The sequence below is a fragment of the Grammomys surdaster genome, unplaced genomic scaffold, assembly GCF_004785775.1.
Source record: "Grammomys surdaster isolate TR1022 unplaced genomic scaffold, NIH_TR_1.0 135, whole genome shotgun sequence".
In the NCBI taxonomy this organism is placed as follows: Eukaryota; Metazoa; Chordata; class Mammalia; order Rodentia; family Muridae; genus Grammomys; species Grammomys surdaster.
The window spans coordinates 2040457-2056466 of record NW_021604593.1 but is presented as its reverse complement, the minus strand read 5'-3'; the positions used below and the strand labels follow the sequence as shown (position 1 = coordinate 2056466).

The window sequence follows — 16010 nt, the reverse complement described above, 5'->3', positions numbered from 1 at the left end:
TTGGAAAGAAAGGGAGAAATGTTTACTCACTGAAAAATACCAAGCTTTTGGCAGAAAAAAATTGGCATTTAAGTTGAAATTATTAAGAAAGAAAATTAAAAATTAAAGCCCAAATATTTGCATAGACATTTATTGGTATGAAAGTCAGTTGTATTTAATGAGCATGTATCTAGCTGATTATAAGTTCATTATAAATACATTTCTTTAAGAGGAAAAGTTAGTACTTTAGTTGTTTAAATTGTTTATGGTCAAACAGTTCTGTCTTGTAGCAGCTATATACTACACATAGAGTTTCTATTTTTCTTGCAGTTATCATTTGACAATTTTAATAACCAATATTCTGCAGGCTAACCTTTAGATGTATAGGAAAAGTAGTGTGAACATAACACTGTTTGTATTTGTGATATCATTCTGTTTTCTGGCTCTGCTTGGTTAATAGTGCCCTCTTTGCGAAGTAATCACTGACCTGGGATGACAGGTCACTTACATGGGATGGCCTTTGCTGTTAGGATTACATCTTGATATTCCTGATCACTACTTTCCTTGCCTTTTGAATAACTGAGTAAACAGAAATGAGTATTAACTTTAGTAACACTTTTTCTGTAGAAACAAATCATTGTGGACCCCTTGAGCTTCAGCGAGGAGCGCTTTAGGCCTTCACTGGAGGAGCGCCTGGAAAGCATTATTAGTGGAGCTGCCCTGATGGCTGACTCATCCTGCACACGTGATGACCGGCGTGAGCGCATCGTGGCAGAGTGTAATGCTGTCCGCCAGGCTCTACAGGACCTGCTATCAGAATACATGGGCAATGTAAGTGCCAGAATTTCTCTTGGAACTATGATTTCTGAGGAATTTTTTTATAACTGATGGTACCCCCTCATATTCATTCATTCATTCATTCATTCATTCATTCATTCATTCATTCATTCATTGTGTGGGTGCTTTATCTGTATGAGGTGCTGGGGAGTTGTCTCAGTTGGTAAAGTCTTGCCATACACGCAGGTGACTTGAATTTAGGTCTTTATTTTTAAAAAGCTAGGCAGTGTGGTGGTTGCTTATAATCCCAGAACTGGGTGGAGGCAGGTGGATAGGTACCTGTGTCTTGGCCAGCGAGTCTAGCCAAATCTTTGAGCTCCTAGCTCAGTAAGAGACCTGTGTAAAAAGATAATATTGAGAACAACTGAAGAAAACACTAGAGGCTTCTACATACATGTGCACATGCATGCACATGTACATAAGAAAAAAAATCAGAAAGAAAGCAGTATTATACAATTTGCTGTTTGCCTCTTTTTAACCATAGAAAACGCCATGCCTGTTGGTTTTTCTCTTTATGTGCCTTGTTCTTCCTTTATACTCTGTCACTCAATAACGTAGTTCTAGCTTAAGTTTACTGTAATTTAGACTAGTGCCCAGTATTTTGCTGTTCTAAGGAAGGAATAAATAAATAGAAGTATCTTAAAGGATTCTATTCCTAACTGGGCTGGCTGCCCCATGCTGATATTACTTTGTGTAAGTAACAATAGATCTGAATCTTGACTGTGGTGTGCTGAGCAGGAATGACTTCATCCTTGAGGACTTTATATAGTGAAGATATTGTTACTCTGTACAATAGAGAACTGTTTCATTAACTATTAATACAATTTACTATTTTTTAATAATAAAAGTATTTTAAAGGGTGAAACACTGAAACAAATTAGGTTTTTTTTGTTTTTTGTTTGTTTTGCTTATTTAGTTCTTTTCCAAATAAAGATACTAAAAATAAAATAAAGATTTTTTTTTTGCTCATATGTTCTTTGCTATGCATCTTGTTTTGTTCACTTGCATGTCTTTAGGGTAATGGTGAGCCATGGTAGTGTTTCTAGGGTGGAAGATGAATGCCTTTCTGATTTTATTAATTCAACCATATTGTGAAGCTAGGGAAGCATGCTATTTTAAGTCATTGCCACATTTTGATGGTCTACCTAAGAAAAATGAGATTAGAAGTTAAATCACTGTGGAAATATAGGATGCATTAAAAATGCTTATCTGTACTTAAACATTAAAAAATATGAAGTGTATAGGTTGAGGAGTATTTGATAATGTAGGAGTCATGAACCAGAGTGTACATATAGATCATCTGCTGTTGTGTGTAGTGCTGAAAGTTATGTAGAAGTATGTAGTGTGGTTGTCAGGAGGAAACCACTCTTACAGATCTTACAGTGTGTGTGTGTGTGTGTGTGTGTGTGTGTGTGTGTGTGTGTGTGTGTGTACGTGTACATGTGTGTACGTGTGTGTACTTCAGGAATGTCAGTATTCTGAAGTAGATAATTAGTGAAAGTGATATCTTACAGCAGAATGAGGTCAAATTTAATTACTTAAATGAAAACCAAATTTCCTAATTAAAAGCTTATCTAAGGGCAAGGAGGCCAGCACCTTTAATGCTCCTGTTTACTTCATGGTTTGAAGGAATGGAAGGTTAGGTAGTCTAGTCTTTAGTTCACTCACTCTACAGGCCATAAATGATATTGATGTAAAATTAATATGGCTGCCTCCACCATATATGAAAATGCCACAGATGCATGGCAGGAGAAGGTTCTAGAATGTATCCTGTGGCTTTACAAGTGTCTGCTCAGTTATACTGAAATAAAATCTGGTGATTGTGGCTCAATTTATTTTGCTTCTCGTGTATCAGTCTAAAGTGGCACCGGATATGGAGGTTCTAGGGAAAGAAAAACAGCTTTGGATGAGTGTCATAATCTTTGAGGGTTTCAAAGTAAGTGGATTGAAAGTAATTAAGCCTGGTATGGCTGTGCATGCTTGTAATCAATCTTAACACTCAGGAGGCTGATAGAGGACTGAGTGTGAGACCTATCTAGGCTGTATTGTAAAACCCTGTCTCATAAGAAAAAAATTTTTCTTATACCTTAATTCTTGGTTCTGGATATAAGCACAAAATACTTGTTTAAGTAGGATTTACAGTTTGTTGTAAAGTTAGCTTAACACAATGAATGTTGAGGACATAAAGGATACTCAGTTTTTGAAATGACATCCATTTGGTTTTGTCTTGAGCAGTCTTATGGTCATATGACTGGATGAGGGCTTGTATGCTGTCAGCTTACAAAGCTCTGGGTTTGTGGGTTTTTCTTCTGTTAGCCATTCATCATATAGCCATAGAGTACTTGAAATCTGACAGGTGATATTTAGGTAACTATAATGTATCTATAAACTGAACACTAGATTTCAAATAGATTTGCAAAAAAGAATGTAAAGTAGTTCATTAATAAGCATCAAAATAAATAAAATGTCTTAAGTTGTATTTTTATAAAACTGCAGGTGAGATGTATGAGAAAAGAATAAAAACAAGTTTTAATTTTACTTGTTCTTTATTGAACTTGAGAGATAGAAAATTGAAGTCTATACATGGTATATATTTCTGACTTGCATATTATTTCTGTTACATAACTCTAATTGAATAACCAACCAGCTAAGTTGGGTGAGTCTCCAGAATGATATAGTAATCATACATAATAGCCATTGTACCTTTTATTTATTTCCTTATGCTTAGAACTGAAGTTATAGGTTATAGGCCTGTGTTAGGCTAAAGACAGTAAGGGCATCTGTGTTTGCCTGTCTGCCTGTCTTCTTCCTTCTCCTTTGTTATTAGTTAGTTTCACCGCATGTTGCCCAAGCTGGCCTCCAACACAGGCCATCTTCCCACCTCAGCCTCCAGGAGCAGTATTGGAATTATAGATGTGAGCTACCACTGTGCCCAACTAAGATGTTTCTTAAGGATACGTGTGAGTGTGTGTTACAAATGTTTCGTTTTCATGTATGTCCGTATCATGTATGTGCCTTGTACCCTCTGGTTATATGAGGGCTCAAGGCCCCCTTGAACTAGAGTTAAGGGTGGTTGTGAGTCATCATGTGGGTGCTGGGATTGAACTTCTGTAAGAACAAGTGCTCTTGGTTCTGACCCATCTTCCCAGCTCCCCTAGGTATAATATATATATTGTGATTTTATATGTCTGAGTGTTGTGCCTGCATATATTTCTTTGTACTCCCCATGTCCCTGCTATCTGTGGAGATCAGCAAGAGGGCATCAGATCTTGTGGACCTGGAGTTATAAGTCACAGTGTGAGTGATGAGGATTAATTCCAAGTCCTCTCCAAGAGAAGCAAGTGTTTTAAACTGGTGAGTTCCAAGCTCTCCAATCCTTACTTGTTTTTGTTCTATAACATTGAACATGGTTAGTTGTAAGATCTCAGAAGAAGCCGGGCAGTGGTGGCACACACCTTTAATCCCAGCACTTGGGAGGCAGAGGCAGGTGGATTTCTGAGTTTGAGGCCAGCCTGGTCTACAGAGTAAGTTCCAGGACAGTCAGGGCTACACAGAGAAACCCTGTCTCGAACCCCCCCCCCCCAACAAAAACAAAAGCAAAAAGCTCTCAAAAGAAGAACACTGTAACTGGCCATGTTTTTTAATTGAACTATACATATATTGAGGTACCTTGATTATGCTAATATATCAGGCATAACATTTTTAAATGTGGTGTTGAATGTATGAATATAATGCAGTTAATATTTACTTTGTACTGTAGTAAGGGGAAACACTCAGTTTGGATATCAATCCCTTCTCAACTTTGCAAATTTTTTCCCTGGAATCACTTTAGCTTTCTCCCTCTCATGTGTGTGTGCGCGCGTTCAGGATTGACCATTTGGTATAACCACCTGGTGTATTCTTTCCTAGGTAAGATTTTCCCCAGCTCTTAGAATTCCTTAGTTACCTGTAATTCTTTGAGTAGGTTGAAGCCTTATGCACTTTACCCTATTTGGTTTAACATGTCTATTGTAATTGTCTTTGTTCAGCTCACGTTATAGAGTCATGTTGGTGATATTTTATGGGTGTAGCTTATGACATTCCTAGGAGACACAAGCTTGTAGCAAACTCCCTATTTCTCTGACTCTTACAGTTTTTCTGACCCCTATTATGCAATGATCCTTAGGTATTGGAGTTGTATTATAGATGTATCTTTTGTGTCTGGGCTCATGTTCTTTCTCCTTCACTTTGGTTCAAGGTAGCTTTAACCTTTGGCTAAAGCTGTCATATATTGCTAATGATTTATTTAAAATAATATGATTGTTTGAATATCACAAATTTGTGGTTTTAGGAGGCAACCTATTTATTTTATCCATAATACCCATATATGACATATCTAAAACTAAAACCTTGATCGTTATTGTGTTTCACACTTGGTATCCCAGCACCTTAGAGATGGAGACAGACAGATCACAAATTTGAGACCCACTTGGACAACCTAGTAAGTTCTCGGCCAGTCCAAGTACATAGTGAGTCCCAATCACAACACACAAATATGCAATCTATCTATCTATATAGATATGATAACTATACTAGTATTATAGTATAACTATATAACTAATTTAGTTGACTATATTAGTTTAACTCTACTAATTTTTTTTGTTATTCATCTAAAATTTGTTTTGAATAGTGAGGTATCGTAGAGGCTTAAGGTAGTAAATACATGTTAAGATTATGGTTTTCTTTTCTTTAAATAGAGTTTGATGTAGGAAAAGATGACCTTGAACATTGAACTTGTGATCCTCCTGCCTCGACTTTCAAAGTGGTCTTATAGGACGATGGGGCTGGGATGGATTTTTTTTTTTTTGGCCTGGGTTCAAGCTAGCAATAGTGTGTATTTTTTCTTTGTCCTTTAGGGTTGCGTGTCCCTCTCCCTGTTCCTAAAATATATATATTTAGAGATTCTTGTTTAGATGTTTTATGGCAGGCAGTGCCAGTTCTACTGTTTCAAAATTCTTCCCCAGAACTGATATAGATGCTTGTCTGTTGGGATGTTTCCAACTCTGACTTCTGGCTTATTTTCTTGAAAATGGACACGGTTGACACATTTTATCATGATGCAAAATTAGAAAAAGTTTGCAGAGTATAATATTTTTCCTTTCTGAGTGTGCATCCTCATTTTTTTGTTGATTTTGGGATGTCTGTGGTCACCTCTGATGATTGCTAATGAGTACTGCATGCTAATCACTAGGTAGCTTTTTTCTTTAAAAGTGGAACATTTGCTATATTGACCCAAAGAATGATTATTTTTCTTTGGTCATTCTCAAAAAATGGATGTAAGGCCTTTTTATAATGGGGTGATTTGGAAGCTTATAAGGTAAATGTCCTTTTGAAGTTTGCTTTATGTTAAAGTATCATCTGACCAATAAGTTGTCTTGCAAGTTTTATTTCCAAGTTTTATTTTCAGATATGTTAGAACAATTAGCCTTCTGCTGTGGTATTATAGTTACATATATTCTAATTTCTGGTTTTGTTATTGCAGTTTATATTAACCAGTGAAGTATAATCCATTGTGTCATCACATGCCATGACTTCCTTGCTAATTACTCTTTAAACTTAACTCTGAGTTCACCGTTGGAATACTTTTCCCTTGAGTTATATTTAATCTCAGAGTTTGGGAGGCAGACAAGTGGATCACCGAGATTGAGGCCAGCCTGGTTTATATAGCGAGTACCAGGCTAGACCAAGCTATACAGGGAGTGGAAGGTGGAGAGGAAAAAAAATGCTATATTACTGGTAAAAAATTGGGCATTTAAGCTGAAATAACCCTTTCCTCCCCAGGGTACTTTTGGTCATGATGTTTTATCAAAGCACTAGAAACCCTGACTAAGATATATTTGGGAAGAGTTAAGAAAAGTATCACTTGCCGGGCGGTGGTGGTGCACGCCTTTAATCCCAGCACTTGGGAGGCAGAGGCAGGCGGATTTCTGAGTTCGACGCCAGCCTGCTCTACAGAGTGAGTTCCAGGACAGCCAGGGCTACACAGAGAAACCCTGTCTCGAAAAACAAAAAAAACAAAAAGGAAAGAAAAAAGAAAAAAAGGGTGGATATTGGGAAGAGAGATAATAATGGACTCAGGAATAATTAGGGTGATTAGTTAGCAAGTAACAGCAGCTATGTGGATTAGTAGGAATTAAGACTATTTACAAGCAACTGGCTAATACTCTTTTTTTTTTTCTCATGCTACTAGGTAAGCTCACCAACAAACATCAAGATCAAGAGACTTTAGTAAATCTCTGAGGGTTTTTTATTTTTTTATTTTTAATTTGCCTCTCTGTAGAAAGTACTTTGTAAGAAGCTAGGACTGACTCAGACTCTAGTGAATAGAGGGTCATAGAGAGGTATTTTGATCATCATTGTTATTATATTATGTCAGCTTTTGTCTATGGTAGATTTAGTCTTTAATACATTTTCTGAGGTCCAAGAAAATGAGCTGCAGAAGTAGAAATGAAGGAAACAATTTCATTTATCCTCTAGACGTGACACATTAAGCACTAATGACTGCCAAAAGGAAATGTCAAACACTAAAACTAGTCTACTTTTTTTTTGGCAGCCAAGAATCCGGTGAATCAACAGTTTTAGGGTGTGTGTATTTAATGTGGGCGAAGGAAAAGAATGTCTAACATTCCTTAAGGCCGTGTTAAGATCACTACAGTTGGACTTGGAGCTTGTTTCTACTTTTTGAAACCCAAGCAAGGCAAATGCAACAAAATAAAGTTGGTTATGGGGTGTGAGAGATGGCTCTGTGGATAAGAGCATTTGGCTGTGCAAGCAAGAGGACCTGATTCTAGGTCTCTGGCATCACTGTGAAAGTTAAGCATGACCATGCTTTGCCTGTAGTCCCAGCATTGGGATGTGGAGACAAGTAAATCCTGAAAACTTAATGACTAGCCAAGTTAGCTGAAATGGTGAACTTTAGATACAGTGAGAGAACCCGTCTCAAAAAATAAGGTGGAAAGTGATGGAGGAAAACATCTGACATCCTTCTCTTGTTTCCATGTGCACAAACAGAGGCACTAACATCCCCTTCCCATGCATACATGCACACACATAAGAATAAAAATGATATAAAAGTAGATATTTGAATGAAGTATGGTGGCATGTGCTTTTAATCCAATAGCTTGGAAGACAGAGGCAGGCAGATCTCTGTGAGTTCGATACCAATCTGGTTATACATTGAGTTTCAGGCCAGGTGAAGCTATGTGATGCGACTCTTCTTTTAAAAAACAAAACAAACACAAAAAAGGGTGAATATTTGTTGTTATGTAGATCTTTTTGCATAGGAGACATTTCAAACTTATTTATGGACTTTAATGTGTTTTTATTTAGTTGTTGGTAGACCTGAAGAAATGAATTGTTTATATATATGAAAACCCAAGTTTCAATATCATATGAAAAAATATCAAAGCTTGAAGTACTTGGGAGGCAGAGGCAGGCAGAGCTCAATGGGTTCGATTGAATCTGTCTTGTGTGATGACTAATAGCATTTTCTACAGGAATTCAGGCAATTTGTCTATCCTGTATAAATAGAGATTTTTTTTTCCATTTTGAACATTATCCATGCTGTTATTACAGACAGAAGTAGTTTTTAAAGCCTGTATTGTGTGCAAAATTGGTTTAACTTTGTTTTGAGTACAGTAATAGCCTATAGATTTTGGTAGATATTTTACTTAAATTATACAAATGCTGAGTTAGAAGTTGCTGAATCAAAAACTGTTCATATCAGGGCAAAAATAGTTGAAGATGGCTCAGAAGGTAAAGGTGCCTGCTGACAAGCCTAAAGACCTGATTTTGGTCTCTGGAACCTGTGTCAGGTTGGTCTGATGCTGCTTGTATTCTAATACTAATATTGGACCCCCAAGACTTGGAGTCTGCATGTGGACTCACGTGAGCCTGCCCTTAAATTATTTCTGATTAGTAAATAAAGATGCCAACAGTCAGTAGCTGTGCAAAAGAGACAGGTGGGGTTTAGTTTTGGGGGGCTGTGGGGGGGGACCATGAGAAGAAGGTGCAGAAGGCAGAAGAAGCCACTGGGTTAGATGAGCTGTATAAACATGGGTCTCAAGGGCTGGCCCATTGGAGTTAAGAGCAGCCCATAGGAAATGTAGTAAGTAATAACTCGGGGCTATAGGTAGGAAAGTAGACTCTAGTAGTATAGAAAGTAGATACCTGTTTAGCTCTTACGCTGTTTTAAGGCTCATTGTAAATTTAAAGGTTGTATGTGTCTTTTCTCTGGATACTAAATGGTCATGGCAGGGTAGAAACCCTGGGTCGGGATTAAAAATTTTTACAAGAACTCACACAGTGAAAGAAGAGAACAGGCTACTCCCGTAGGTTGTTCTCTGACCTCCACACCACACTGTGGCAAGAGCATGCCCTACATAGATATACACACTAATACATAAATAAATATAATAGTTCATGAATTGAGAAATAGAAGTCAGGCTGACTAATTTTCATTTATACATTGTCTCCTTTGTGAAACAAGTGTATTTTTAAAATGTAAATTGTTTGCCTTTAGAATATTTTATTAAAAATTAGGACTTTGTATATAGGTGTATGTGTGTATGCATGTACATGTGCACATGCATATGTGTATGTCTACATGCATATAGAGGTTAAAGGTCAACTTTATAGCTTTGATTCTCTTTTTGTAGGTTCTAGGGATTGAGTTCAGGTTTCTAGGCTTGTTTACTACCTACCTTTACCTATTGAGCCAATTACCATATTTTTAAATGTTAGTTCTTAATAGAAAATTGTGTATATAATTCACCTAGAGGTTGAGTATAAGAGTCTGAGAGCTGTGAAAAGGGCTTACTTAGCTTCATATCTGGATTTGAGAGGGTGCAAAGAGAGTGAGTCTTGAGATTTGGATTGAAATTCTGGTGTTTACTGGAACCTGAAGGACTTGTAAACAGTGTGTAGTGAGCCAGACGTGGTGCCACACACATTTAATCCCAGCACTTGGTAGACAGAAAGCCTCATCTCTGGTCTTCCAAAGAAAGTTTCACGACAGAGAAACCCTGTCTCAAAAAAATAAAACTAAAAGTATATAGCAAAGGTGGTGGGTTTACTCTTTTGTCCCAAAGGTAGTACGTTGGTACTTTGTCTACCAACAGCCTGGATTTTCAGCTAGTTCTACAGGCCCTGTCTGGTCTTTGTGATATACCTATGGGACTTCGTAGGCTAATACTATTTAGTAAAGTTTGGTGCTATTCAGCACACCGAAGCTGCCATCCTGTCAACTTTGCTAAACCCACTTCTTTGATGGAAGTATTGGTTAGGATTGGAAGCTTCCTTTGCAATATTTAGCAATTCTAAAACTTTGTTATATGAGTTTGTTCATTTCTACTGTAGAAGACAGCAAGAATTTTATAAGTAGAAACAAATCTTAAAATACTCTGTAAGAATAGCTGCTAGCAGCAGGTTATGTTAACCATAGCTACATATTGGTAGGATTTCAGTATTAACCTGCTTCATGCTTTGATTCATTGATTCATGAAAGTTTGCAACCAGATCAAAATTTAACAGGCTCCTAATACAAATTCATGTAAAAAATCAAAATATAACAGGCTCCTAATACAAATTCATGTAAGAGGATTTGTTTATTTGTTTGCTTTTGTTTTTCAAGATAGGATATGTGTGTGTGTGTGTGTGTGTGTGTGTGTGTGTAGCCTTGCCTGTCCTGGAACTCATTCTGTAGACCAGACTGGTCTCAAACGCTCAAGAGATCTCCTGCCTCTGCCTCCTGAGTGCTGGAATTAAAGGCATGTGCCATCACACTCTGGCATGCAATATTTTAAAAATTATTCCCGAGTGTTTTCTGCAACTGAAGAGAAACTGACATTTCCTTAATCTGTCATAATTTTTAAGTTTATTTTTTACTTAATATTTTTATTCAGCATACAAAATACTGGATCTTATGTCATTTTTATATATACTTATATTGTGCTGCCATACTTTGTTAGCTAAGGTATTGATTGATAAAAGTTAAGTGTAATGCCTCTTTATTGTTGCAGTATTGGAGTTCTTTCTTCCTTACTTTGAAAGAAACTTGATGGTAATTCTACTGCTATGGTGGAAAAGTAAGATGAGTTTTGGTAGAGATTTGTGAAAGGCATATCAATTGACACCCAGTGAGAAATTGTATGTATCATTGCTGCCCACTAAGTAAGTCCCAGTCAGTGAGCTATACATAGAGCCCAGGTGGCTTCAGTGCTTCATTGCTGCACGCCACTGGCTCATGTAGGACCAAGGAGCCAAGGATAAAACACAAAGACAGCAAAGCCTGTGCAGGCTAGGGGATGTGTCTCTAGTTGGTTGTTAAGCTGTCAGGAATGCTTACTGTTACCAGTGCTTCTTTAGATCAGTTTGGTGGGCCTGAAGATGGCTGAGCCAGGAAAAGGTTTTGGCACCAAACTGATGATCTGAGTTAGGTCCCTGGAACCCACAGAGTAGGATAAAACCAACTCTTGACATCTGCAAGCCACACCATGGCATGCAGTAAACAAATACAAGCACAGAAAATTCTAAGAAATTATATGAAAAAATTGTACTTTGCCTTGGTGAGATTGGTTGGTTTTGTTGTGGGATAAACATGCTCTTATTTTGAAGCTTTATTTTCAGTAATGTTTGAATGACTTGCTTACTATACATGTAGACTATATTACTGTAGGAATTGCCGTGGAGAGACTTTGTTCTGATACTTAATGGCTGCATTGAGTATGAAAAGTTACCTAAACCTGCCCGTGTGTCTTGCTGCCTCTGGGCACAGGGCATGATGATGGTGGCCATGCAAATAGCATGGTTGTGAGGCTGCATCAATGCATGCTACTCCTTTATAGTATTGCTGAGATTACTGAAACTGATCATTTGCTTTATAACCAATAGGTCAAACATCAAATCCTCCTTTGTTTTTAAACTTAGGTTTCCGGGGGTTTTGTCAGGTAATTGCATTTAACATTCTGGTAAAAGAGTTTATTCTTTTGATCCACTTCCTTCTCTCTGCTTTCAGGTATAGTCATTATGTGGGCCCTGGTAATAATGGCCAAAGACTATATTAATTTTCAGCAAGTATGTCCCCACTGACTGTTGCAGAGCTTATTTTTTGTGCCCTGTTATCTTGAGTGAAGCTGGTGGCCTTGTTCCCAGATTCATATTATGTTCTCCTTACTATTAAAATGTACATTTTGCTGGAGTCTGGCATATTCCATACTTAATTCTGAGTTATTTGGCATAGGGAAGCGAGACCGATCATCAATGTTCATTCTCTGAATTGAGTTTTGAATAGGCTTCTCTGTATAAAAATTTCTTCATTATTCATTCCTACTCCTTTTCAATTTTTTGATGATTGAATTTGAAATACACTTACTATTTCAATATTATATATGTTTCTCTTCTAACTCGTTTTTATAGGTTGTATTTGTTCTCTAGTTTATTTCAGAAAAATCTAATGCTAGTGGGAAAGCTATTATGAACAAGCTTTTTTCCCCCTGATTAAAAAAGCCCTCTAGCTCATTGTTTCAGGGACTCGATAGCTGGTTGGGTAATTAGCCTCATGTGAGTTTAAATGTTGTCTATATGTCACTAAAAATGACTGTGGGACAGGTAGTGTGAAGTCTAGAAGGTCTTTCCCCTTTCATGTTATAATGGATCTTTCTGTTGAAGGGTTTTCAAAAGACTGAGAGAAGATTCTTATTAAGTCTTTATAGTTAAGGTGGACTGACTTTGAAGTCAGGCTCATGAGATGTCTGGTATCATCACTCTGCTTTTGAAATATGAACAGTTGCTGTCAGATGTTATCTGCGGAACTATTTATCGGTTACTTGCCTTGGTAATAATATCCAAAATTAAGAATAGTGGAGTGTATTTCATATTTTGACAAAGATCTTGGTATTTAACTGAGATTTTTATTATTTTATCTTCTACCTCCTTCCTCCATTTCTCTCTGAGACAAAGACTCTCTCTATAGCCCTGGCTGGCCTGCAACTCACAGAGATATGCCTGCCTTTGCTTCCAAGACTACAGAAATACACAACACTCCATGTTATTTTTTTTATATTTGGTAAAAGCATTTTAAAAAAAACCTTACAATTGGTATTGTATTTATATGTTCCAAATATAAAGAGTTCCAAATGTAAAATAAAAGGCTGTGTAAAAAGTCCATTCACATCCCTCTTATAACCATATATAGGTTTTCTATTTAATTTCTTGTATCTTTCAAAACTATTTCATGTGGATGTAGTAAACCACGTGCACACACAAGTTAACCTAAAGATATTTTTAAGAGGAAAGCATTTTTTTTTTGAGCTGTTATAAGGTTTTTCTGTTAATATATTTTTGAGATATGATTCACTATGTGGTCAAGCTTGCCTTGAGCTTGCAGCTGTCCTTCATGTCCTCTGGAATGCAGGAATTGCATGCGTGCAGCCCACACCCAGTTCCTAAACAGCCTTTTAAAAAATACATTTTCTTGCCTTATAATGAGTCACTGATTGTGAAACGGGTGCTATTAAAATTTGAAGCAATGTTTATGGTTTATTTTGTTTTTAGGCCACTAAATTTTACTCTGCATACCTGTTCTTGTCTTTCCTTTTCTGTTTCTCCCGAGGAAGCTAATTCCCATTTCTGCTTGTCTGCTCCAGTATGAGGTGTTTAGCTCCCATGCTTCTCTTCCTTCCTCTCTGTCTGTTGTGGTGTTAGTTTATAGTGCCTTAACACAATGAGCTGTGGAGGTATGTGGAACACCATTTTGTCTTGTTTCTCATGTCATGTTGAGTGGCCTTAGCTAGGTGATTGTTTATAGATTGTTCTGTATAGTATTGATATTTCTTTTTGACTAGTAATTAATAACATGCCATCTCAATGTTATCTTTATTGCTGTTAGGCATTCAGTATATTCTTTCAGATGCTTTTCTTGAAGTATCAGGTCTCTTTACACTTTATTAATTTATTATTATCCTTTTGTCATCATAGGTTGTTGAAAGTCTTTAGCAACTGTAGAACTTTTTATCTTTTTTCTGTTTGTTTATTTTTTCAGTTTACTAGCTCATCTGCTATAGTCTTTAACTCCTAACCCTGGTTCTTGTACAGAAATGCATAAATTTGCTCTTTCTTAAGTTTTAGTTGCTATTATTACATCATCATTCTAACTCAAACAAGACCCCATTCCTGTCTAATACGTCCTGCTTTGTCAGTGGTGGCAGTGTCTGCATTTCAATATTGGAACTGCCCCTCTAACCATGCAAAAGAGTTTTTGTATTTGATTTAAGGGATACTGAAAAAGTCACAGTAGCAATTGGGTGCTATGCTCTAAGGAGAAAGAAATCTATATCAACAGAAGGTACTTTCTGCCACATGCCAGCTGGTATCAGTATAAAAACATGCAGTATAAAGTTTCACCAGTGATGTCTAGGGAGTCAAGATTTAGGAGGATTTCACAAAACATGTTTTGTTGTGAACATGGCATAGGTAACTAGGAGAAAGGAGAGACTACATTAACTCTCTTCCCTTTCTTTTTCCTTTTGTGTTGCTAGATACCAAACCTAGGGCTTTGTGCATGTTAGCCAGAACTGCTTGACTACTGAGCCACATATAGTCTAGCCTGTCATCTTCAGTCTTTATTTGGGGATCTTGTTCTTCTTTCCTGCTGGATACAGCTACTATGTCTGGTTCCTACCATAACTCTTCTGGAATCCTTCCATTGTCTTCCCTTCACCTACATCTCTCCTACATTCTTTCCCTGCTCACACACTGTTGTTAGCAATCTGGTATGAGTACTTTCCATACTTTTCTCCTCTTATATGTTAAGTTTTTAGTTCCCCCAAACTACCAAACTATAATCATTTCCCCCTTTTGACATAAATGTCCTCTTAATTAAGATGAATGGTATCATTGCTTACAATCTTGTATGTTATTATTTAAAAGTACTTCATAGAAAAGGTGGATTTTGTTTGTATTAAAGATTTGCCTATTTTATTTTATGTGTATGAGTGTTTTCCCTGTATTTTGTATCTGCATCATGTGTGCACCTGGTGCCCATGAAGGTTAGAAGAGGCAGTCAGATCCCTGATTGTTGTCAGTTATGAATGGTGGTGAACCACCATATGGGTGCTGGGAACCAAATTTGGGAGCAAGAATGACAAGTGCCTTTAACCTCTAAGCCAGCTCTCCAGCTGCCTTGAGAAAGAAGACTTTAAAGTCTTATTCTTATTGCTGAGTTTGGGTTTACTAATAAATTATTAAAAGTGTATTATTTTTAATCCCCAGCACTAGGGAGGCAGAGACAGGCGGATTTCTGAGTTCGAGGACAGCCTGGTCTACAAAGTGAGTTCCAGGACAGCCAGGGCTACACAGAGAAACCCTGCCTCGAAAAACCAAAAAAAAAAAAAAAAAAAAAAAGTGTATTATTTAAACCTGGAGTGTAGTTTTACCATACATTATTATTTAACCATTACTTTTAAAAAATAAACATTTATCTGCTTTTTAAATTGTTTTAAAGCATTGTATATGCTATAGCAGTGGTTAATCTTGAAAGATATGTGCTTGTATTTTGTTCCTTTATTTTTACATGAAAAGTTCTCAATTTTATTTTTATGGAGATGTTTGAGTTGGGGAAGGAGGAAAAATAAGGATATTTTCCACAAAGGGCTAAGCTTAGTGGCTATTATACCACCAGTATAAGAAAATAACCTTCATTCTTTCCCTAGTAGGAGGTGTTTGAATTTTGTTTGTGTACCATGTGGTCTTTCTGTGCTGTCAAGTACTTACTTGTATTTAGCTCCCGTTTTTCTCACAGGACAAGGATATATTTTTTTTTTTTTATTAGAAGCCATACTCTAATAGCTGTCATTTATTTCATATTTTCTCACTCTTTTTGTTGGTAGTTTTTAAAACAACACATTGAACTTTTTTTTGTTCTTCATGCATTTTTGTATATGTTTTATTTTATGAATAACGGAGTTTCTGCTTGGGATGAAAGCATCTTTCTCATCTTGGATTACTTGTAGGTACACATTGGAGTCTGTCCTAGTTAAATTACAGGAAGCAGAACTACTTGTATGGACAGACGGATGGACGGACGGACAGACAGACAAATAGGTTGTAGAGATTTAGCATTATATAATCATGGAAGTAGATTACAGGGAAGTAGTTAA

General features: G+C 36.8%; 1 protein-coding gene across 1 annotated transcript in view; it reads left to right on the top strand.

The window, feature by feature from the left end:
* Ctnna1 (catenin alpha 1) overlaps positions 1–16010 on the top strand; it is a 123042-nt gene that overhangs the window by 51275 nt on the left and 55757 nt on the right. Inside the window, exon 7 of the mRNA XM_028762672.1 lies at positions 607–810. Within this exon, the coding sequence (XP_028618505.1) occupies positions 607–810 (204 nt within the window). The remainder of the gene's footprint in view (positions 1–606; positions 811–16010) is intronic.